The sequence below is a fragment of the Triturus cristatus genome, chromosome 3_2, assembly GCF_964204655.1.
Source record: "Triturus cristatus chromosome 3_2, aTriCri1.1, whole genome shotgun sequence".
Lineage (NCBI taxonomy): Eukaryota > Metazoa > Chordata > Amphibia > Caudata > Salamandridae > Triturus > Triturus cristatus.
This window is the reverse complement of record NC_140584.1, coordinates 279,841,068-279,865,152: the sequence shown is the minus strand read 5'-3', so window position 1 is coordinate 279,865,152 and position 24,085 is coordinate 279,841,068. Positions and strand designations below refer to the sequence as shown.

Genomic DNA, 24,085 nt, shown 5'->3' with positions numbered 1-24,085 from the left:
TCAGTGCCAGGGAAGTCTACCACACTAGCAGACTATGCTCTGCATTCTTGTCCAAAATATAACTAAACATCTCTATGGAAATCAAAAAACAATGACATATACTCAACTTTAAAGTTGAGCAGAAAAAAAGGACTAAGTATGCAGAGGAGTTTTCAGTGGACCTAAGCACGATTGGTAGACTGTGTTACTTTATTGTTAATGTTTTACTATTTTTATTTTATTGATTTTACGGAGTTTTATATAGAGCAAACTTGACCAGAATCAGGTATCAGAGCGCCTTACATAGCACCAATTGCATTACATTTTTGTTGTTTGGCACAGGGAGATTAAGTGATTTGCCCAGAATCACAGGATGTTCAGCATCATTGTCAAGACTCAAACCCAGTACCCCAGATTCGACCATTGGTTTGTGTGTTTTGGAAAATGTAGTTTGTTCGTGTTAGGGAAATGAGCAAGGTAACACCTGAAGAGTAACAAAGTGAAGAAATGCATTACCCATGCCTCCAGTTCTGAAATACAATACCCAACAAATCCTTTAACAGCTACAGCACAGGCAGGTTTATCCAAAGGTGCTGGGTGATGCAATAATTGCATACAGAACACTGGTGAGCTATAATCAGTCATAATTGTTGATTTGTTCATAATTTCAGAAGAGCATGGGTGACTTGTTTGGGGGTGGGGGCATATGTTAATATGAATCAGCTGCATATTTCAGACGAGATGCAGTAAGTTCACAGCCTGGACCATGTATGCAAGGTGACTCCGCAAACCCAGTTTGTATGCTAGCCTATGTTTTATGTATGGGGCAGTGGCGATAGCCTTCTCTAGATCAGTAGTTCCTAACCTCTTTATTGCTATTTACCCCCAGTGAACCACTAAGGAAGCCAGGGACCCCCGCCTGAGAAACTTAATATTTGAACCTCAAAACACCCAAAAATATAGAAAAAAGTATATAAAAAACCCAAATTAAAAATTTAATTCACGAAACAAAAACAAACAAACAAAAAAAAAAAAAAACACCATTGTCAAGGGGAAGGTTGAATCTTAACAATTTGGATTTTCTTTCTAAATGATAAAGCTATATGCTAGACCAGCACATAACCTTTCCTCTTTTTGTGTCGAACGCATAGTCTTTTTTTGTCTGCAAATTCTGTTGCATCAACTGAGGCCACTCATTGTTCATACTAGATGTTCTTCTCCTACAATTCAAGCTAAGGATACCAACAATGTTTAGCGTTTAGTTTCAAATTCTATGTCCGGACCAGAGGAGAGGATTATGTTCAGGACTCCTTACTTACCACCTCAGCAGTGAACGAAAAGTTAACTTTCATATCTTTCCATTTTCTCTTTAAATCGCTTAAAAAAATACCACTTTCAAACCCACAACAGAACTCCAAATCCCATGAGCCTTTGAACCACTCCATGTTACAGATATCACCACCAATCAGCCCCTCCCGTACCCCGGTGAGACATTTCCTTTCTCCCATCTTCCTCTTTTCTTCCTGCAAAGCAGTTAAGCGCCTCCTGCAGCACGTCAATTCTGATCTGTAGTGTCTATGCGGTACATTCTTTGCCCGTTTCCCCCTACACAGAAGCAAAGTATCTAATTCGTTATATTACTCTTACTCATGCTTAGAGACACATATCTCATTATTTTTACCTTTCTGCGGCCTATGACATTCAGTGTACCTGTTAATACATGGAGGCATCCCAGCCTTCTTTGTGCAGGTTAATTTTACGTTTTTTGGTAATCGTTTTTGTTTCCTTCAAGGTCAACATATTTGTTAAACTTTCTACAAGTTACATAAATATACAAGGTGGATATGTTGCCCTAAATGCATTGGAAGCGACGATGGAAAAACTATTTAAATCAGTAGTTTGAAGGAACTACACAATGCATGAATATTGAATTTATATAATAAATTCACGCATTGAATTTTCCACTTGAGAGCCCCTATTGTTTCAAAGGTTTGACCCATGATTCTAAGTGAGGCTAGTTCAAGTGCATTTATGTGTTCGCACTTCCTCTAGTTTGCAGACCCTTTTGCGATCACTGTCACAGGTGAAAGTAAAAAAAAAATGATCCGCCAACTATGATGCACCACCAGGCCATTGCCTCTTGCACTTTCCATGCAACCACTAGATCTCCCCAACTCCCTGTTGCTTGGAACCATTGGCTCTGAATCCATTCCTGGATTGATCTTATGTGCAGCCTTGCACATCCAATTACTAGAATGCAGGAAGTCATCATGCCTAGCATCTTCCTCACTGTTCTCAATGTCACAGGCTAACCCTTGCCATAGCAGTGAGTTTGCAGTGTCATCACTTGGACTTTTCGAACAGGGGTATGCTTTGGCTACCACTATATTGATTCTCGCTCAAAGGAAGGTTTTTCTCAGTCTCTCAGTCTCTAGTGTTGGTGAGATTTCTGTGTTGATTTAGAAACCTAGTCTGTGGAGTGTTTATCACCATTTTGATGCTGCTAGGACACCTGGAGAATAAGAGTACTTTTACCAGCCAGTCACCTATGTAAGGGTACGCACGTATTCCCTTTCCTAAAGTGTGCCGATACAACAGCTGAGCATTTTGAGAACACCCTAGGTGAAGATTATATTCTAAATGGTAGTACTCCGATTTGGTAGTGTTCTGCCCACTACAAAGCATAGAAACTTCTTTCTGCACTTTATAAGGCTGTGCAAGTAAGCACCTTTTAGATCTATTGTTGCCGTGTAATCTGCCTCTAGTAATTGAGTGATGACTTCATAAAGACATCAAAAGAATTTATTTACGCCAGGGGCACATTGGTGACATCCAACTTTTGAAGCAAGATGTTGCATGCTTTTTATTGCCCCTTTCTGCAACACCTCTTACCTCCTGTCATAGGTATGCTTTTTCCTTTTCCATGTTCTTTCCTATGGTCCCCATCTTTGGGAGCGGATGTTGTCTTAGTAGTTCTGTGCAATATCCATGTTGGATGATGTTGAGAATCCATTGGTCAGACAGGACCTCTAATCCTGGATAATGATCCCAATTCTTTCCCCCGTTGGTGTTGTGGATGTGCCTCTGTATGGGGGCGGGTGTCACTTGTTTGCAGGACTCGTGCCTCTGGATGGTTGTACCCTGCCTCTTGCTCACCCGCACAAGACTGCCTCTCTGGGACTACCACTGCTGTGCTGTTCCCTGTAGTTGGCTTGCTTGTTGGAGAGGCTGCTGTGACGTGGCAGCGTCCTCTTGGCCTTATGTGGGAAGCTCCTCTCCTCACCCCTAAACCGCAAAGCCCCTATGGAATTTGCAATAACAAAAAACTGATATGTGAGCTGTTGCGTCCATTGTACTTTCAAAGTGCTGTTTGCCATTGAAAAGGATTCATTATGTTCACCTGGAATATAAATAAATATATATTTTTTTTTCATATTCCAGACCAAACTACTAGATGACAGAATAATGCACATATAGACCCAGAAGATTCACACTGCAAAAAAGTACTACCACGCATTCAAAGAAACATGGTGACACAAATGCAGGTGTATAGTTCTCCACTGAATAAAAATACATGTACGGCAAGTTAAGCACCCAATTTAGAGTGACATTTTACTGACTTTCCCTGGCTATTATTTCTGAAGAATTCATGTCCCTGACCTAATAGGAGGTATTAAAAAAATGCCTAATTATATAAGGTAAGTGAAATAAAGCTGATCTCCGGTTGACGCCGATGGTCATCTTGCATCAATCTATAGACAAATTTAACTGTGCTGGCTCTTTAATCAGGTCTATAATGTGGTTAGACAACACATCTTACAATTGGGTCATAAACATCAGGATCATGGAGGAGAACATGTCGGGCAGCTAGCAGCTGCCCGCGCATCTGTCGGCATCAGCAGGAGGTTGCAAGATGAGTGAGTGGCAGCAAATGGTTATACGCAGCGTTGCTGACACGCAACCAACTGTTTTAAAGACAACTTATGCAACAATAACGTCAGGTGAATCAGTGGCCCTTACCTGGGGGGTTAGCCATGTCGGCAAAGCGGCTTGGCGAAGCAATGCGGCATTGATAGGGATGGGTCGAGCCCCAGAGTTAATGGGAGCCTTCCCACAGCGGAGTGTTGCAGATGACTCTTTGTTTTGGTTTATGAGCAGCTCACGGAGTGGGGAGTCACGCAGAGTATTGCTGGAAGCAGCTCGAGTGTCGAGTGTAGCCCTTCCCACTGTTGGGAGGACGAGACATCGAGGGACAGGACCAGAGAGGCCAGGAGCAAGTTAACAGAGTTCACAGAGGAGGGTAGCAAGCAGCTGGGCCTGCACATCACATTTACCCCCCCCCCCCCCCCCTACTGAAGGAATCTTCCAAAGGTAGGAATGAAAACCCTTTCTGGCTAATGAAGGGGAAAAAAACAAAAGGCTAATAAGCCTTATAGTATTCGCCAAGAAGCGCAGAAGCCTTTGGGGTAACTCTTAATCAAAGGCAGGGCATTCGGCGAGAAAGAGCCAGATGTACCGGCGAGAAAGAGCCAGATGTACAATGGATTAAGGTTAAGTCGAAAATTAAAGGACCTGAGGCAAATTGTACTCCCATAGTGTCACCACAGGGAGAAAGGGATGATATTTTAAGAGCAGAGGCGCAGTCCCTCCCTAAAGCCCCCTCTACGAAGGTCAAACTCTGGAATGCCCATTATCAAAAGCTTAAGAATCCAGGAAACTTCTTAATAGCCTGAAACAAGCTCAAAGAAATGCAAGACAAACTGGACCCTTTCTAGGAAAGGCACAGCGAAAACCAAAACCAAACCGCACAGAGTTATAGCTAACTTCCTAACATATTCAATCAAAGACAAGCTGTTGAACACTAAGTTAAAGGCCGGGCTGCTGTCCGGAGATGGTTTCTCCTTCAACATTACACCAGATGTGTTGCGAGCAACCCTAACCAGGCAATGGAAACTAGGGAAGAGTGGAAAAGTTCAGGAAGTTAGGTGAACTGCCCAGCTAACGTTTCCAGCCATGCTTCGAGTGATAGGAAATAAAATGTATAATCTAACTGATCACGTGGAGGGATATTCCCTACTGGAAACACTTGTAAGTCATAAGGATCATAATGATAATACTTTTCATTCAATAGCAGAAGGTCTTCCCCCAGTTTAAAAAGACAGTCAAAGAGGACGCTAGATTAGGGTCAGGTGCTTTTTCCCCCCATACCATTATTGTTTTTCGCCCTTTTCCTCTTTCATTCTTTTTTCCCCCTTTTCTATAAGGGATTCTCTCCCCTCTCCCAAACGGCTAGAAGAGCCAAAAAAATGAGGGTGAGTTCTCCAGGGGGGAGGGAGGGTATGGGTAGCACAGGCTTGGGGGAAAAAATATCAAAAAATGTCCCATTGGCTGGAAATGTAGAAATCTCAAGAGTCTGCGCCCTAACTAAAAATAATCTGCATTCCTAGTCGCAACATACAAATTCTGTCCAGGCATATTAACGGACAGAGTAGAAGGAGAAGGGAATTATTTCAATATTTAAGGGATGTCCCAGCTCAAATAATTATTCTCCAGGAGTCCCATCTATCTAGGTCCGAATGTGTGGAGATTTATAAAAAACAGAACTGGATCGGTCAGATGATCACTAGTGAACAGAATTACTAGGTTAACATTATACCCTGGTAGGGTACTATGGGCCTAATGTGGGAAACCTCGTTTATAACGCGGGGATTACATCCCGATGCCATTACATCGCGGTTTTTACAACGCAAGTCGTTACGACTTGCGCTAGATGGCGCTCTAGGACAAGGAATAGTATAATTTACTATCCAACACTTTCCCTACTGTACGTAGACTGGAGTTGGAATAGTAAATTATACTACTCCTAAGTCCTATTCCTTGTCCTAGAGCGCCATCTAGCGCAAGTCGTTGTAACGACTTGCGTTGTTAAAACCGCGATGTAGTGTACCGCGATGTAAATGTATGCATTGTAACGTCATACATCCGCCTAATGTGGATGATATGGAACCATTACAAATGCTGGCTTCAGGAGTTGTTGCAATTCCAACATCCAATTATCTGGTCTGGAGATTTTAATGTTCTGGATTACCACCTAGATACATCGAATAACAGTCAAGCAAGGTTCAACCCTAAGATGCAAGGTTACATCAAATCCCTCATGAAACAATTTGGTCTTTACGATGTGTGGTGAGCTAGACATGATACTGAGAAACAGTTTACTTTTCATAATTTAAAATACAAACATCATTCCAGGATTGACTACTTTGATGACTCACTAGAAGTTTATGAAGGTTAGACATCTTCCTGCTCACATGTCCGACCATACAGCAGTAGTGTTAGAATTGACGATGGGGAAGGTAAGGCAGGACTTGGATAGATTATTAAACAATCAGGTGGTAATTGACACTTATGGAAAGGATAAGTTTTTTAAAAATTTTAATACATACAGCACCAAAAAACGTCGTGTGAGACACATACAATACCTTTATCAGAGCAGTTTTATTAGTATCTCAGCACACAAAATGAAAGTATATAGGAGTATGATTGAAGAACTCGAAGAGAATATTATGGCACTCGAGTTGAAGGACAGAGAAACACAGGGGAGGAGATCTTAACTCGAAATAAACAGAACGAGATCTCCGAACACAAACGCTCCCATTCTGCCATATTAGAAGCAACGGTGCGAGAGCAATGGGAGGCTAGTAAACTAGCAAATTTTGAGTACAGCGAATGTGCTGGGAAACTCTTGGCCTGGAAGGCCAGTGTGGAAGTCGTAAGAACATAATACAAGAAATAACAGGCATAAAAACAGAAAACAGCTTTAAGGACGCAGCAAGAGATCAAGCTAGCTTTTGTAGACTTACCAGGAACTATATATTGAGGATTTGTGTATGTCAGAAGTCCAACTTAAGTTAGCTTGGAGAGAAGAAAATGGAGAAACTCTCCTGTGAGGAAAGAGTCCATAGAGGGAGACATGAATCAGCATGAGCTACACGCAGTTATGAAAAGAGGAAAAGGGAACAAAGCTGTGGGCCCAGACTGTCTCACACGAGTTCTATATACAATTAAAAGATCAACTGTGCCTGGTATTAATAGAGCTCTTTACGGAGATTTGGGAGGAGAAAGCCGCATTACCAAAGTCCTGGGAAGAAGCAGTCATTTCCTTGATCTTAAAACCAGTGAAAGACCCGAACACCTGTGATGCATACAGACCTATTTCCATTCTACATTCTAAATTAGAACTATAAACTTTACGCCAGCATCCCTTCGGCTAGATTGGGCAAAGTGAGCAGGAATTTGTTATCCGAAGAACAGAAGGGTTTTGTTAAAGGCATGCTAATGTACCAATTAAGTAATGAACTTATTGGCTCAATAGACTTGGTGGTAAAACACAAGATTCCGTTAGACGAGACCAAAGCAGTTGACAGGGTGAATTGGCAATTTCTCTACGGCATACTTAGTCATTTTAATTTGGGGAAAAGATTTTGTAGAGCGATACAAGCGATATATTGGGCCCCTGCCGCAAGGATTTTGGTGAACACTAACCTGACTTCCAGTTTTAAGATTACCAGGGGAACAAGACAGGGTTGTCCCCCTTCTCCGCTGTTTTTCAATTTATATATTGAGTCATTTGCTTAGAAAATTAGGACGGATCAACAGATTTTTTTCAATTTGTTTTATTTTACAGAGTTTTATATAGCGCAAACTTTCCCTAAAGCGGGTATCAGATCGCTTTACATTGCACCAATTGCATTACATTTTTGTGGTCAGGCACGGGGGTGGGGGGTGGGGGGGGGGGGGTATTAAGTGATTTGCCCAGAATCACAGGATGTTTGTCATTGCAGAGACTCGAACCCAGTACCCCAGAATCGAGGTCGACGCCCTAGCCGTTAGGCCAACTCCTCTCCCCTGATTGCAGTCCATGGATGCAAGACAACGGCAAGATAGTCTCCTGAATTTATACGGCCAACAACAGATTATTCCTTGCGTGTGGTGCTTGGTGGAAAACACGATCCCTCTACGCAGACGACATTACGGTTTACACACTAAACCTAATGCCAGCAGTAGCGACCCTTGAACAGTTAACAGAATTTGGGAAGGATGCAGGCTGAGGTAAATCAGAGTAAAACTGAGGTAATTGTTTCAAATGCCATAGAGCACTACACGATACAAGCGGACAAAAAATATTTAGGAGTAAAAGTAACCCACTCAATAAATTGGTGGAATCCAACTTTAAGAAAGCTATGGTTGAAACTAATAGGCTGTTAACCGGATGGTCTCGTCTTCCATCAACAATCTTTGTGCGAGCCAATTTGGTTGAAATGTAGATACTTCCCAAATTAGCTTTTCTTTTTAATAGGATTCTGTTACATGTTAAGAATGAATGGTTCAAACAGCTACATAGCAAAGTAAACTCATTTGGGTTGCGAAAGGGAAAAGTATCGCGAAAAGAAATTGACAAAGAAGGCATCACTCTCCCAGATTTTCAACTATATGCCTGGGTTTTTCAGTAAAAAAATGTTAGATTTCTTTTGTCAGACAAAGTTATGGGAGGCCCTGCTTGGTGAGGTGAGAACAGGCCAGCATGGCTTTATGAACAAATTTAGTCAGCAGAAGTTTAAGAAAGTCAGGCTGAAGAGGTTGGCCGCAGCTAAATTACAGGCACATGTTGGACAAGCAACAAAGCTCCCCAATTAAAGCAAATATGCCCCACTGTGGGATTCCTCAGGGTCACCAGAGTTCCTCAAGGATAGCTGGTCATCGGATCTTAGAGAGGTCGGAATTATGGAATGGGGTCAGATGTTCCAAGGACAGCTGTGTTCATGGACTCCATTCCAACAGTCCACAGAATTCTCAGAGTGCAGGTTCCAGTTTATGCAAATACAGAGCTGGGCCCAATCTTCAAAGGAAGCTCAGGAGGATCCAATAATTTGGAAGTTTATCTAATCACGAGCCGCCAACAGAAGGTGGTTACCACTTAGTACAAAATGATCATGGACACCCAAGATGAAGGTGACAACGTACCAACAAGTCTCTGGGGTAAAGTAACCGAGTGGGCGAATGCAGCACACTTATGGCAAGTGTTTTTTCAGGCATTATATAAGGTGATCAAACCAGCTTATCTTAGACAAAATCACTTGTTTTGTCTCTTTAGAGTCTACTGGACCCCAAAAGAAACAATAGACATTGAAGGGGTCGGCGGGAGCCTACTGCAAGAAGTGTGGACTCAGTGAGGTCGATGACATGCACGTGTTTCTCAGCTGCCCTCCCATTTTCCGCTACTGGACAGAAGTTTGTACGTTTGTATCAGACTTGTTGTACATGCCACTAGAGGTAAGCCCCCAAGCTTATTATTTTTGGACTTATGCCTGCGACAGGAGTGGAGCTGAATTCGGACAATAAGTTACTGTTCTTTTTTATATTACTGGGTGGGTTCTACCGACCGGCCCATCCAAAGCAGAACAGCTCAAATCAGTTCTCTATGTCTATGAACTAGAGAAGAGGCGTAAGGCAGCAAGTAAGACGGACAAGCTTTAGTCCCCTCTGAAGAGGTGTTTGGGAGTTAATACCGAACCGGCACAGGTTAAACATTACCAACACTACTGTCCGATGATTGAAGCCTGAGGGGAACTGAGAAGGCAGTCATGTTTTTCTTCCCTCCCAGCTTCGTCCGGACACGGTTCCTCTGTGTGCTCTACCCAGGGTCGGATCCTTATTCATACAAATGAGGGCGAAGTTCAGAGGCTTCAATAATAATCAAGGTATACGAGGACAAAAAACAACAAAAAAAACATCTTACAAAAGTCTATGAATGGACACAGAACATCCGTCTGGACAGCAAACATTCTGAGGCACTTTGGTTTTCTATAGCTTCACAACCAATAAGTGGAAGCTCCTGCTGCACCATCTGAACCTGCACCAGTTCAATCTGCCCCTGAAAACTGGCCTCGGTATCACACACACCACACTCTGTTATCAGGTGCAAGTCAACACATGCTGCTGCTTGGCTTTTAGGATGCACTTAAATGAAAGGGGAAAATGGGTATTGATGGGCAACAACTGGTCTGAGGGTATAAAAATGAAGTCACATCTGAACGTTTAGCAAACCTAGGACTACAATTAAATGTTGTCAAGCAAAAATAGTCTTTATTCAAATTTTATGGAAACAGGATCACTGTACTTTCCAAGATGGAAGAGGTGGCAAAGGAAGAATTTAAAAAAAAAAAAATGGTAAAAGGAGCCAATATAAAACAGTAATATTGTCACAATACTAAGGTGTGAAAATCTAGAATGTATTTTTCTATGGATCGCTGCAGGTCAAGAGTCTTCTGATCACCTACTCACAACTTTGCAAGTTCAAAAGTGAGTGAGGAAATTAAAGGAAATAAAAAACCCAAACAAAATGCTTGCAGTATAAGACTCTAGACTAGTAACCTCCCACCAGACAGCATACACTGAAACAGGGTGTTTAATAGAGTAAGCGAAGAAAGTGAATTTACCATTACGCATCTAGAAGTACTCATTCCAAACTCATGAAGCCCAGCACATATTGAACAATTAGACACGCAACCAGGCATTTAAAAATGTACAGCATCAAATGTATTTTGTTTACTTCAATCACTTTTGCTACGACTAACAAACATGTACAAAAAAATAATAAAAGAATCGTAACTTTGATAGAGTTCCAAAGTGAGGCTGAAGCAGGTTCAGGATTGCATTGGTGAGGGGGATCGGGAACGAGATTTAGATAGAGATCTTTCTGGTGACTTGGATCGGGAACGCAAATCTGATCTGTCAGCTACATCTGACCTAGGATGGGACCGGGACCTGGACCTGGACCTAGACCGTGAGTCTCGGTGTATACCAGGGTCAGATCTAGGATTAGATCGAGAGCGTGAACGCGAGGAACCATGCTTATCGTGATCGGACCTTGGATTGGATCGTGACCTAGAGCGAGAAATAGATTTAGCCAGGTGTTCAGATCTGGGATTGGAGCGGGACCTAGAACGGGAGCTGGATCTCACTTTACGGTCAGATCTAGGATTTGATCGTGACCTGGATCTAGAGGTGGAGTTTACTATACGATCAGACCTAGGTTTCGATCTAGACCTGGAACGAGAAGTGGATTTCACTTTTTGTTCAGATCTAGGCTTGGACCTGGAACGTGAGGACCGAGAGCGTGAGGTGGACTTTCCTTTACAGTCAGATCTAGCTTTTGATCGGGATCTGGAACGGGAAGTCTTGGAACGTGTGGTGGACTCCACTTTACGGTCAGATCTAGGTTTGGATAGGGACCTGGATCGGGATACCTTAGAACGAGATGTGGATTTAACTTTACGGTCAGATCTAGGCTTGGACCGGGATCTGGATCGGGAAGCCTTGGAACGGGAGGTAGACTTCACTTTATGGTCAGTTCTAGATTTGGATCGGGACCTGGAGCGTGAGGTGGATTTTACCTTTCGTTTGGATCTAGATTTTGACCGGGATCTGGAACGAGACCTAGATTTTACCTTGCGTTTGGATCTTGATTTGGACCGAGAACCAGAACGCGATTTTGCCTTGCGCTTAGATCTAGACTTGGAGCGAGATCTAGAGCGAGAGGTAGATTTCGCTTTACGCTTGGATTTAGATTTGGATATAGATCTGGAACGGGATTTCGCCTTCCGATCAGATCTTTGCTTGGATCTGGAACGCGATTTCATCTTACGATCAGATCTTTGCTTTGACCGAGACCTAGAACGAGAGGCTGATTTGTTCTTATGGTCAGACCTGGGTTTGGATCGAGACCGTGAACGAGAGGATGTAGGTTTCAAGTTTGTAACAGACTTAGATTTAGACCGTGATCTGGAGCGAGATTTTGCTTTGGCTGTCAACTTAGGGGCAGAGCGGGACCTGGACCTTGAGGTGCGGCCTGTTTCCATATCTTCACCATCACTTTTTGCCTCTTTGTCAGACTCCGGCACTAAAGGCTCTTGAGATTGGGATCTGGATTTCTTGCCTTCCTTCTTTCTGCTTGATTTGCCATCCCGCTTACTTCGCCTTTTGCTTCTTTCACCCCTGCTGCGGCTCCTACTATCCCGATCCTCTCTGCCCCTCTTTCTTCCTTTCCTCCTGTCCCTGCTTCTGCTACGGCTTCTACTCTTCTTCTTGCTACCGTCTTTTCCTCGTTTATCATTGCTTCTGCTCTTACGGTCCCGCCTATCCTTGCTAGTAGTTTTGCTTTTATCTTGACTGCGGCTCCGGTTCTCAGCTGCCACACTGTCATCATTTGCCTCAGCAGCTTCTTCATCCACATTATCATCAACCTTTTCTTTCTCTGGTTCTTTCTCCTCTACGCTCCTACTTCGCATACGCTCAGCACTTCTGCTTTTGCTTTTGCTTTTCTCTTTGCTGGGAGTCCTCTTCTTGCTGAGACTGCGGCTCTTACTCCTGGAACCTGATCTGGATCTAATATGGAAAAACAATAGGACTCATGAGAATGTGTGGACTATTTATTTTTTACATTAACTCCAAATTCACTTTCAACAGCAGCGCAATTCAAAACATTTCTGTGGTATGTGATGGATGACCTTGGAATTCTAAATAACAGTACTTAAGAGACAGACAATGGGTGCATTCACCCCCCGCCCCCCAATTAGAATGGTGCTGTACTTGCATGTTTAACAAAAGCAGAAGTGTTGGCAGCCATCTTGGGACTCTGCTTCAGCCAAGTCCCACAAAAAAAACATGTAAAAAGGGTGTAGGTTAAGAATATCTGGACCCCTCCCCCACATGCAACAAAAGCACTTTTTTTCCTGCAGCAAAGGTGTATTTGAAAAACCATGATTGTTCACACACAGGGAGCTGCGTGTTGTGCCCACCTTAGTACTAGACACACAATTGATGGACGGAGTGGAGAACAAATCAAAACATTCACCCCCAGTCAAGAGATCTGGGTTAAATCCATCATTCTTTTGCTCACCATGCCACCCCAGTTTAGACCTGGCCATATGCAAATCAATCTTGACCCTGTGCCTCATGGGAACAGTCCAGCCCGAACTGCCAAGCCAGGTCCTCCCTGGACCAGAAACAGGCATCCTAGAACGGTTTCGGGGTTTCACCCCTCTTCAGCCAAGATCGCTGGATTCCAGTGGCACAGTGAGCCCAGGACCCACGTCTGGGCATACCTGGCGCTCTTAGGGCGAGAAAGCAAAAGACAATTGATGGACAGAATGCAGAACAAATCAAAACTTCACCCTCAGTCAAGAGATCTGGGTTAAATCCATTCTTTTGCTCACCAACTGGTCCTAGGATGCTTGTTTCCAGTCCAGGGAGGACCTGGCCTGGCAGTTCGGGTGGACTGTTCCCATTGGGCACAGGGTCAAGACTGATTTGCATATGGATGGGTCCAAACTGGAATGGCATGGTGAGCAAAAAAACTATGGATTTAGGCTCAGATCTCTGTACTGGGGTGAATGTATGACATTGTTCTGCATTCTGTTCATCAATAGTTCTTTTTGCACCGTAGTACTAGGCAAAGGTCTTCCTGCCTTTTAAAACGATGGACAACTCACAAAAAGGCCTCTCAGCGTTCCTTGTTTGGTGGAGATTTGCCTCTTTGTAGTCTTATTGTCCTCTCTATAGGAGGATTCATGTTATGGATAAAGAAGCAGAGGGAATAATCACATTGCAAAAATGCACACAAGGTCACTGGAGACAGTTCCTTGTTCTCCAATATGTCGCTGAAGTGTAGAATAAGCACTGGACATTTACCCAACGAGATAGCAGTAACAAATTAACCAGAAGAACTCCATTTATAAAGTACCCCCATTTATATTTTCTGTGAAACTAAGGACTCTTGTTGGATTAAGGGGCAGGTGCTGTCCCGTTGGAGCCCAGTCACTCACATAGCTACTGGCACACCCACAGACACCTAGACCCAGACACTCATGCACTAACTCAAACTGACACTTACGGAGGAAGTCGCAAACCCTCTGAGCCTGTTGCCGACTTCCAGACCCACTCAGATACTCCTGTTCAGTCACAGACCATACAACCACTCACCGATTATCAGAAAAGGAATATGCTACTTACCAGTATGCATCTGTTCTTGGCATGTAGAGCTGCAGAGTTGTACACTTAGCATAGATCGCCATCTGGTGTTGGGCCCGGATGTTTGCAGTTTGTTTTTCTTCTTGGACAGTCTTTGGAAGTCACGAGTTTGGTGACTCCTCCTTCGGTCCGTACTGCGCATGGGCTTCGGCTCCATCCTCAGATTGTTTTTCGCCAACAGGGAAATGATGGAGCGTAGTAATAACAGTGAGAAACCCATGTGTTGTATCTAAATAAGATGTACTGGAACGGATACAGGTAGCCGGGGAGGCGGGTGGGCGTGTACAACTCTGCAGCTCTACATGCCAAGAACAGATGCATACTGGTAAGTAGCATATTCCGTTCGAGGCATATGAGCTGCAGATTGTACACTTAGCATAGATTATATAGCAGTACCCAACCTTAGCGGCGACCACCGGTATCCGTTGCAGCTGTTTGAAAAAGTGTCTTTAGTACAGCCTGGCCCACCCTAGCTTGCTGCTTGGAATGCACATCTACACAGTAGTGTTTTGTGAAGGTGTGCGGTGTAGACCATGTGGCTGCTTTGCAGATGTCATCTAAGGGTATATTCCCTAGAAAAGCCATAGAAGCCCCTAACTTCCTTGTAGAGTGGGCTTTAGGAGGAACAGATAATGTTCTCTTTGCCTTTTGATAGCAAATTTGTATGCATTTTACAATCCACCTAGCTATCCCCGATTTCGAAATGGGGTTGCCTTTATGTGGTGGAGAGAAGGAAACAAACAATTGTTTAGTCTTCCTGAAGGGTTGCGTTCTTTGTATGTAGTATAGCAACGCCCTTTTCACATCAAGTGTGTGTAAGGCCCTTTCCGCAACAGATTGGGGTTGCGAAAAGAAGACCGGTAATTCCACTGATTGATTGAGATGGAAGGGGGAAATGACTTTGGGCAGAAACTTCGGATTTGTGCGAAGTATGACCTTGCTGTGATGCATTTGTATGTAGGGTTCCTGTATGGTGAACGCTTGTATTTCACCAACCCTTCTAAGGGAAGTGATAGCTACAAGGAAAGCTGTTTTCCAGGTGAGAAACTGTAGCTCACATTTGTGCATTGGTTCGAAGGGCGGACCCATTAGTCGTGTAAGAACTAAATTTAGATTCCATACAGGGGAAGGTGGTGCCCTGGGAGGAATTACTCGTTTAAGGCTTTCCATGAAGGCTTTAATAGCGGGCACTCTGAAGAGTGATAAATGCTGTCTGTTTTGTAGATAAGCAGCGATCGCTGCTAGGTGTAGGCGTATGGATGAATATGCCAGGTTACACCTGTGAAGATGGAGCAGATAGCATATGATGTGCTGTATGGATGCATCTAGAGGGTTGATTGTATTATTACGGCAGTAAATTACAAATCTTTTCCACTTTGCGGCATAGCATGCTCTAGTGGTAGGACGTCTGGCTTCCATGATGATGTTCATGCAATCAGGGGGAAGGTTAAGGTATCCGAATTCTAAGATTTCAGGAGCCAGATCGCCAGGTTGAGCTGAGCTGGGTCCGGGTGCCTGATTTCTCCATGGTTCTGGGTTAGGAGGCATGGGGATAGGTGCAGTTTTTGATGTGGTACCACTGATAGTTGTAGTAGCGTGGTGTACCACGGCTGCCTGGCCCACGTGGGAGCTACCAGAATGAGTGTGAGGGAGTGCTGTTGTAGCTTCCTGACCACTAATGGAATTAGTGGGAGAGGTGGAAAGGCGTATGCAAATCTGCCTGACCAGTTCATCCATATCGCATTGCCCTTGGACAATGGGTGTGGGTATCTGGCGGCGAAGCTTGGGCATTTTTTGTTTTCGTGGGTGGCGAAGAGGTCTATCGGAGGATGCCCCCACTGTTGGAAGAATGGGTGAAGAACTTGTGGATGCAGTTCCCATTCGTGTAGTTGTTGCGTTTGTCTGCTGAGCAGATCTGCCATGGTGTTTTGTACGCCTGGAACGTGCTGTGCCAGGAGAAAGATGTTTTGGGGAATTGCCCATCTCCATATGCTCTGGGCTAAGCGGGAGAGCTGGGGAGTGTGTGCCCCCCCCTGTTTTTGTATATAATACATTGCAGTCATGTTGTCTGTGCGAATGAGGACTGCTTTCCTCGAAATCTGTTTTTGGAAAGATTTTAGGGCTAGAAAGATCGCCAAGAGCTCCAGATGGTTGATGTGGAGCGATTTTTGCTGTGGCGTCCATAGACCTTGCATGGTGAGGTGTAGGAGGTGCGCTCCCCAGCCGGAGAGCGATGCGTCCGCTGTTAGAATCACCTGAGGAACCGGGTCCAGGAACGGCCGCCCTTTGGAAAGGTTTGTGGTGTTCCACCACTGCAGAGAGTGATGTGTGCGGCCGTCCACCAACACCAGATCCGTCAGCTGACCCTGGGCCTGGTTCCACTGTTGTGCTAGGCACTCTTGAAGTGGACGCATGTGGAGTCTTGCATGGGGCACTATGAAGATGCAAGACGCCATCATTCCTATGAGCTTCATAAACACTCTTGCTGGAAGAGAGTGTTGAGGAAGGAATGTTTTGCGTAAGGCTTGAATGCTTGTGATTCTGGCTGAGTTTGGATAGGCAATACCCTTGGAGGTGTCTATAGTGGCCCCGAGATATTGCTTTGTGTGAGATGGTATGAGGTGGGACTTTTGGTAGTTCACCGTGAAGCCTAGCTGGTGGAGCAGTTGGATGGTGCTGTTTGTATGTTGCACACATTGGTCGTAGGACGCGGCTTTTATCAGCCAGTCGTCTAAGTAAGGGAAGACGTGAATATGTTGACGTCTGAGGTGTGCTGCTACTACTGCTAGGCATTTGGTAAACACCCGTGGTGCGGTGGTGACCCCGAAGGGGAGAACCGTGAATTGGTAATGTTGCCCGTCCACCACGAACCTGAGGTATTTCCTGTGAGAGGGGTGTATTGGAATGTGAAAGTATGCGTCTTTCAGATCCAAGGTTGTGAGAAAGTCTCCCTGGCAGAGGAGTGGGAGGACTTGTTGTAGTGTGACCATGTGAAAATGGTCTGAATGTATGTAGGCATTTAGAGGCCGGAGGTCGAGAATGGGTCTGAGGGTCCCGTCTTTCTTTGGTATTAAGAAATATAGGGAGTAGACCCCTAGATTTTGTTGATTGACGGGGACCTGCTCTATAGCGTGTTTTTGGAGGAGTGAGAGTACCTCTTGTTTGAGCAGTGTGGAATGTTCTTGAGACATTGGACGGTGCCTTGGTGGGATATTGGGTGGGGTAGATGTTAGCTCGAGACAGTACCCTGACCGAATGATTTGGGTCACCCATTTGTCCGATGTTATGGACTCCCATGTGTGGATAAAGTCTTGTAGTCTGCCCCCGACCGGAGTGGGATGGTCTGGGGGGAGCGGAGGGGAGTCATTGTGCGGGTGGGGTGGCAGAACGGGTGTTGTTGGTTTTGCCCCTGCCCTTATTGTTGTTGCCTCTGTAACCACCCCTTTGATTGCCCTTTGAAAAGGTATTTTGAGGAGGGGACTTGTAGGAGGTAGAGGCGTTATCGGTGGAGGAGCCTCTGCCTGTGCCACGAAAGGACGAGCGTCGAAAGGAACGTTTAGAGGCTTGTGTTTGGAGTGCCCCCATAGACTTTGCTGTGTCTGTGTCCTTTTTCATCTTTTCCAACGCTTCGTCTACCTTTGGCCCAAAGAGAGTTTGCTGGTCAAAGGGGTGATTGAGTATGGACGCCTGGACTTCAGGCTTGAACCCGGAGATCCTGAGCCAGGCATGGCGACGAAGCAGGACACTGGTATTTATGGCTCTAGAAGCAGTGTCGGCTGCATCGAGGGCACACTTAATGGAGGTGTTTGTAATTAGTTTACCCTCCTGTATCAGGTCATGAGCCTTGCGCTTGTGTTTTTATGGAAGGTGCTGCATAAGAGCCTCTAGTTCGTCATAGTGTGCTCTGTCATATCGCGCAAGCAGTGCTTGTGTGTTTGCAATGCGCCACATGTTTGCAGCTTGGGAGGCGGTGCGTTTACCAGACGCGTCCAGAAGTTTAGATTCCTTGTCTGGCGGTGGGGCTTCTCCTGAGGATTGGGAGTTAGCCCGCTTTCTAGCTGTGGAGACAACTAGGGAATCTAGGGGAGCAGGGCCCTTAATATATGCAGGGTCTGTGGGTGCCGCCTTGTACTTCTTCTCTATTCTAGGGTTCAGTACTCTGGCCCTGACAGGGTCTTTGAACACCTCTGTAGCGTGCTTGGTGACACCCTTAAGCATGGGTAAAATAGAAGTGGATTTGTCTTGTATGTCAAATGTATCCAGTAGGAAGTCTTCTTCCACTGGTTCACTGTGCATGTCCACCCCATGGTAGTGTGCTGCTCTCTGCACTAAATGATGAAACCCTAAGGAGTCCTCTGGAGGAGACGGCCTGGATGGGTATAGGTCGTCCTGAGGTATATCGGGTATATCAGGGTTATTGTAATCCTCCCATGGGTCTGGGGTCCCTGGTGGAGTGGGATCCATTGGGGCGTCCGCCGGGTAATTGTCCGGGTCCCCGTCATCCGGATCTGGGGATGGGGCCGGATCGTAGTGAGGTAAAGGTGGCGGAGACCTGGGAGGGGGAGGGGGTGGAGGAGGTAGGGGAGGCGGTAGTGGGGAGGGCACTCTGAGGGGAGAAGTAGCAGAGTCCTTCCTTTTGGGTGGAGGAGGAGGAGCCGGAGTATCAAGGCGTCTTTTCTTGGTAATTAAAGTCAAAAGCCCAGTCTTTGGATCTTTGGACAGAGTCTTTTGTAAAGGGTCTGGTGTAAACAGAGCCAATGGTGCCGGATCGTCTGTCGGCACCGGTGATTTCGGAACCGAGGGTTTCGATGGTTTGTGTGCGCCATGCTTTCTTGAGGTCTCCGGGTGTTTCGGCGTCGAATGAGGTTTCGGCGCCGGGGCGTCGGTGCCGACAGATTTGTGTTTGTGTATGGTCGGCACCGAGTGTCCAGGCTTCGGCACCGGTGGCTTCGGAGTCGAGCTGGATATTGCTTTCTTCGGTGCCGGATGCTGTTTTTCGGCACCGGGCGTCGGCTGGCTCGATCCCGAGCTGCCGTGAGACTTTGGATGCTTCGACACCGGGCCCGAAGGTGGGGTTTTGGTTTTGCCCAGGCCGGCAGGCGAGGGAGTAACCTGAGTCTCTTTGGTTTTCGGCGCGGGGGTGGGAGGGGGCATAGTACTCACGGCCCGCTGCGCCGGTGTAACGTCCTCCACGTCGGAGTCGTCGGCCTCGGAAGCGCTGACGACGTCTTCCTCCTGCTCGGTGTGTGTTTGCCCCGAAGCTTCGGCGCCGTCTCCGAAGATGTCCGGTGGAGCTGCAGAGGATGAGTGCGCCATGGTGCGTCGAGCTCTTCGATCTCGGATGGTCTTCTTCGATCGAAAAGACTTGCATGCGGGGCAGTCTCTAGCCTCGTGTTCTGGAGAGAGGCAAAGGTTACACACCTGATGGAGGTCGGTGTGGGGAAATTTAGACCCACATTTTGGGCACTTTTTGAACGGAGTCCTTTCCATCGGCCGGGACCGGAGTCGAGGAGGGCCCGAAGGCCGGTGCCGATGTACGGGATGGAGAAAGTGCCGCTTTGAGAGATGATGATGAAGAAACTCGAAGAAACGAGGATTTTCCGTCGAGGCTGGAACCGTAGAAGTTCGAAGCCGGAGCACGAAGTATCACATCCGAGCCCGATGGCGGAAAAAAACAATCTGAGGATGGAGCCGAAGCCCATGCGCAGTACGGACCGAAGGAGGAGTCACCAAACTCGTGACTTCCAAAGACTGTCCAAGAAGAAAAACAAACTGCAAACATCCGGGCCCAACACCAGATGGCGATCTATGCTAAGTGTACAATCTGCAGCTCATATGCCTCGAACTTAGGTTTTGTTGCAGATTTCCCCCCCATCCCAGTTTTGCCTGGATTTTGATGTAACGGTGACTTACAGTACTGGGTGATGTCCAGTCTCTCAGTACCAGTGTTCTTACCCTAAAATGGTAGAGGTTCCCCTCATCTAGGCCATGCACACTGCCACATGCATGACTTGGTGTAGACAAAACAATAATTGACATGGCACACTGCTTCCACGCCAACTAACATAGCCCAAGATATAGGTAAGTCACCTCTCTAGCAGGCCTTACCAGCTCCAAGACAGGCTGCACTATATCACAGGTGTGGCCATATCTGCATGAACAGATATGCCCCTACAGTAGTAGGGTCTATCCCATAATATTGTTATGCGTCAGGGAAATCGGAGAGTACATGGGCTGGGAACTTGACAATTTAAGTTCCTCAGCACTATGACGGCTTCACTGAAACCATGAGTGTTTGGTACAACTCCTTGTAATAAATACCCACTGATGCCAGTGTGTGATATACTAAACCATGTACTCCGGGCACCTACTAACCCCAGTGTGGTCACTGACAGGCTTTAGGCAGCCTCACACGCAGGCATGTTCCTGGAACCCTGGGCAGGAGAGGCTGCTCTCTGGGACAAGAAACAATGCACATCCTGGGCAGGTGTCACACCTCCCCTCAAATGGGGGAGCCTCAAAGGCCTTCCACCTTTGTAATGTGACCTGCAACCTCGGCAGCTTGCAGATGGCAGCTCCCCCCAGTTTAGACCCCCACTTTGAGAAAACAGAGTAGACTAGGGAGTGTGCCCACCTGTTACCCCAAGGTGAGGGAGGCGAGGTGAAGCACATCTTTCAGTTCCTGCCATCTTGAAGATGGTGGGGACCCCTCCAATCAGGGATAGGTCTATGCCCCCTCCCACAGGAGGGTGTAGTTTCCCCCAGGTATGGTACTCATTGGCCCTACTTGCTACTCCCCTAAAACACCTCTAAATTTAGTATTTGGGTGGCTCCCCCAGACTTGAAAACTAGATCTGCGACAAAAAGAAGAATCCTAGCAGAGAAGCCTGAAGAGCCTTGGCCCCAGCCTTACCCACCTGTCTCCAGCTTTGATGAACCTGCGACCGGTTCTGCAGCCAGCGACCTCTGAAAACCCTGTGAGGACTGCTGCCTTCGAGAAAGACTCAAATCTCCAGAGGACAGCGGACCTGACCAGAAGAAACTAACTCCAAGTTATCGTTAGCTCAGGTAACTATAACTGCTGATTTTCTACTGTTTTGTACAAGTGATATCCAAAAGAAGCAGCGCCACGGAAGTGAGGTGCTCCTAAAATATTTAAAAGCTATTTCAAATATCAATTGCTGCTTCCTCAATAGCATGCCTCTGTTAACAAAGCTGGGGGATTCCTTTTGATTTGTTAAAACCAAAGTGTTCGGCTTTGCCAGTTTTTAAACTTGCAAAGAAAAGGAGTCAATTAGAACCCTTGGCAAAAAGGAATCATAATGTAGTACGTGTAACAAACACCAATAGGTAAGAAGACTTCTACAATTAAAACTCACAGGCTTAATTATCTTCCATATGATGGGTGCCCTAATCAATGAACCAAAAGGGGAAAATATCCACAAATGTTTAGAGGAAACTCGTTTTTCTTAAAAGCACCAGAATAAGCAAATGATTATTGGAATTAATAAATTGCTGTCTCAGGAAAACCGATACTTCAATTATGCATTTAGATTTATACCCTTTAAAATTCACCAACAACGTCGCGCAGCAAAGACTAATGTACCAGGCTAAGACTTAAAGTTAGATATCGCTTAAAGAGAAATACTCAAACAGTAGCAAACTTTCCCCAAACGTGTCGCAACTTTCAAATCAGGTTTAGTCCACACTACAGCAATAAACCGACAACAGAAATAAGGAATTGACCAATGAAGTGCGGGGAAAACATGGCGGCGGCTAACTAGGCTGCTGCGGCGCCCTGAGGCGAGCTCCCGTCGGAGTTGAACCCACCTCGTCATGCGATGAAGTTATAACCGAAACCGAGTTGTAGGGTCTGTGATGGAGATTGTCGGGGCTTTCAACATTCCATTTTTAATTAAGAAACACGCATTTCGGATCAGGTTTGTTTTCACCAGGCGGTTGTCCCTTTAACGAACGCCGAAGATGCAATACTGTGTTTCTCCATTAGACGCCCCGCGTTACGTTGCCTGCCTGTGTTCCGCCTTCAGCTCTCGCCTGCGTGGCTCCTCTCTGGATGGTGCTTGCCGAGTTTTTTCTCCCCATACTGGCTCCGTGTGTGCCATTTTTTCGGCTGTGGCGAGAGTGCTTCAGTGTTCCTTGAAGAACGCCCCCCAGGAGCTAATTACCGGCCAAAATTCGTTTTCTTCATCACTGCAAGAGCCCCCGGGGAAGCCGAGGCTGCGTCTGTGGTTAGCCGCGCTGGAGCTAAGGCGGGGGAGAAAGGTGCGGAGCCTGGTCCAGTCACGTCGAGGTACTGCCAATGGGGCTAGATCCAAAGCGGTAGCCACTAAGGACGCGTCAGGTGGGTTGCAGAAGTCTGTGATATCGCCTCCTCAGGGAGAAGCCGAGGGAGGAAGGTTGGCGAAAAGTTTTTTTCTCTGTGGTGAGAGTTCAAAGAGTGTTAATACGCTGGCTGAACTGCCGCCTGGGCCTGAGGTTTCTCGTGGGGAGTTTGTTGACTGTTTATTTACCGCTGATGGGGAGCAGGTTATTCAAGAGTCAAGTGAGGTAGTTTCACAAGCTCTAGGTACTGTTCAGCATTCTCAGTTTCTGGTCAGAGGGAAATCTTCTTCCTATCTAAATACAGAAGTCAAGGCTAGAGGGAGCAAATATAAATCTAAATCCAAAGTAAAGGGTCCTAAGGTAGTACTATCTTTAGGATCCAAGATCACTCCATCACTTAGATCTTATTTTAAAGCGGTCCCCCAGATTCTCAATCTTGTGGAAGATCATAATATGGCAGGGGTTTTGATTGTCCCAGACACTCTACCCTCTCCATCTGAAAATGGGTCATCATTATCCTCCCGCATACCAGCTAGGGACGAAGCCACAGAAGAGGGATCAGCTACACCGCTACAATGTACCCCACAAGTGAAAGGCCTAGAAGAAGCCGGGATAGGTCAAGAGGTGGTGTTGGGAGCTCAGGCATCAGGGGGTCTGTCTATCATCGAACAGTGTCCTCCCTTGAGTCCCTCTCTAAACCTGACAAGGTCGGCAAGATCCAATTCCGATGTACAGGTGGTAGCGACCTCTGTGGTGGAAGGGGCAGCTGGTGGAGAGTGTCCGGATGAAGTCAACATCAAGGCTCTGCATCAGAATGCTTCTGCTGGTGTTATTACTGCCAAGCTCGAGGCGGAATCTTCCATCTCTGTCGCCTCGTTGTTGGGGATGTTCTCTGCGCTCACGATGGAGATTAGGAAGGGGTTTTCTGAGTCTTCTGCAAATCAGTTAGAGATAAGGAAACACTGTGAAGCTCTGGACAATAAGCTTGAGGGGTTGAATGTCAGAACAGGAGCTTTGGAAGAGACCTCTGCAGCACTCTCTACTAATATGAAGCAAGTTAAGGATGATATAAAAAAGCTTACTAGAGAGGAGCAAAGTCTAAACGAGAGATTGGAGTCATTAGAAAATAATGCCAGGCGGGGGAATATACGGATTCTCAATATTCCGGAAGGTTCTGAGGGCTCTGATATAAAGCATTTTATTTCTGTTTTGTTAAAGGAGTCCCTGGGCTTAGAGCACTCAGTAGAGGAGTTAGCCATGGACATACAACGAGTCCACAGAGATCCCTTTCGGCGGAATCCCCAGAGATCGAAGCCCCGTAAGATTCTGGTCAACTTCCATACGTATGTGCTGAAGGAGCAGATCCTAAATTTGGCATTAAAGCAAAAATCTCTTGTGGGGAGTGGGTTTACTTTCTTAGTTAGGTCTGACCTCTCTAGAATTACATTGGAGAAGCAATGGGAGTTTGGGAGGAGACTGGACGCTTTTAGGAAAGTAGGAGCAACAGCTCAGCTCATGTTTCCGGCAGCTATCAAAGTTATGCATAATAATCGGATGTATAACATCAGGTCGGTTCAGGAAGCCGATGAGCTTTTGTTGATTCTAGGCAAGGAGCATAAATAGTCTAAATATGCATCGTTATAACCTTGGTGTCTCTCTCCTGATAAGCCTT

The 24,085-nt window shown here is 45.9% G+C and overlaps 1 protein-coding gene across 2 annotated transcripts in view; it reads right to left on the bottom strand.

Annotated features, from left to right (window-relative positions):
- Positions 1 to 10,103: 10,103 nt before the first annotated feature.
- Positions 10,104 to 24,085, bottom strand: part of LOC146857101 (uncharacterized) — a 47,876-nt gene continuing 33,894 nt past the window's right edge. For both annotated transcript variants that reach the window (XM_085647597.1, XM_085647598.1), the window contains one exon: positions 10,104 to 12,426. In XM_085647597.1, coding sequence (XP_085503723.1) covers positions 10,686 to 12,426 — 1,741 coding nt within the window. In that variant the 3' untranslated portion in view covers positions 10,104 to 10,685. The remainder of the gene's footprint in view (positions 12,427 to 24,085) is intronic.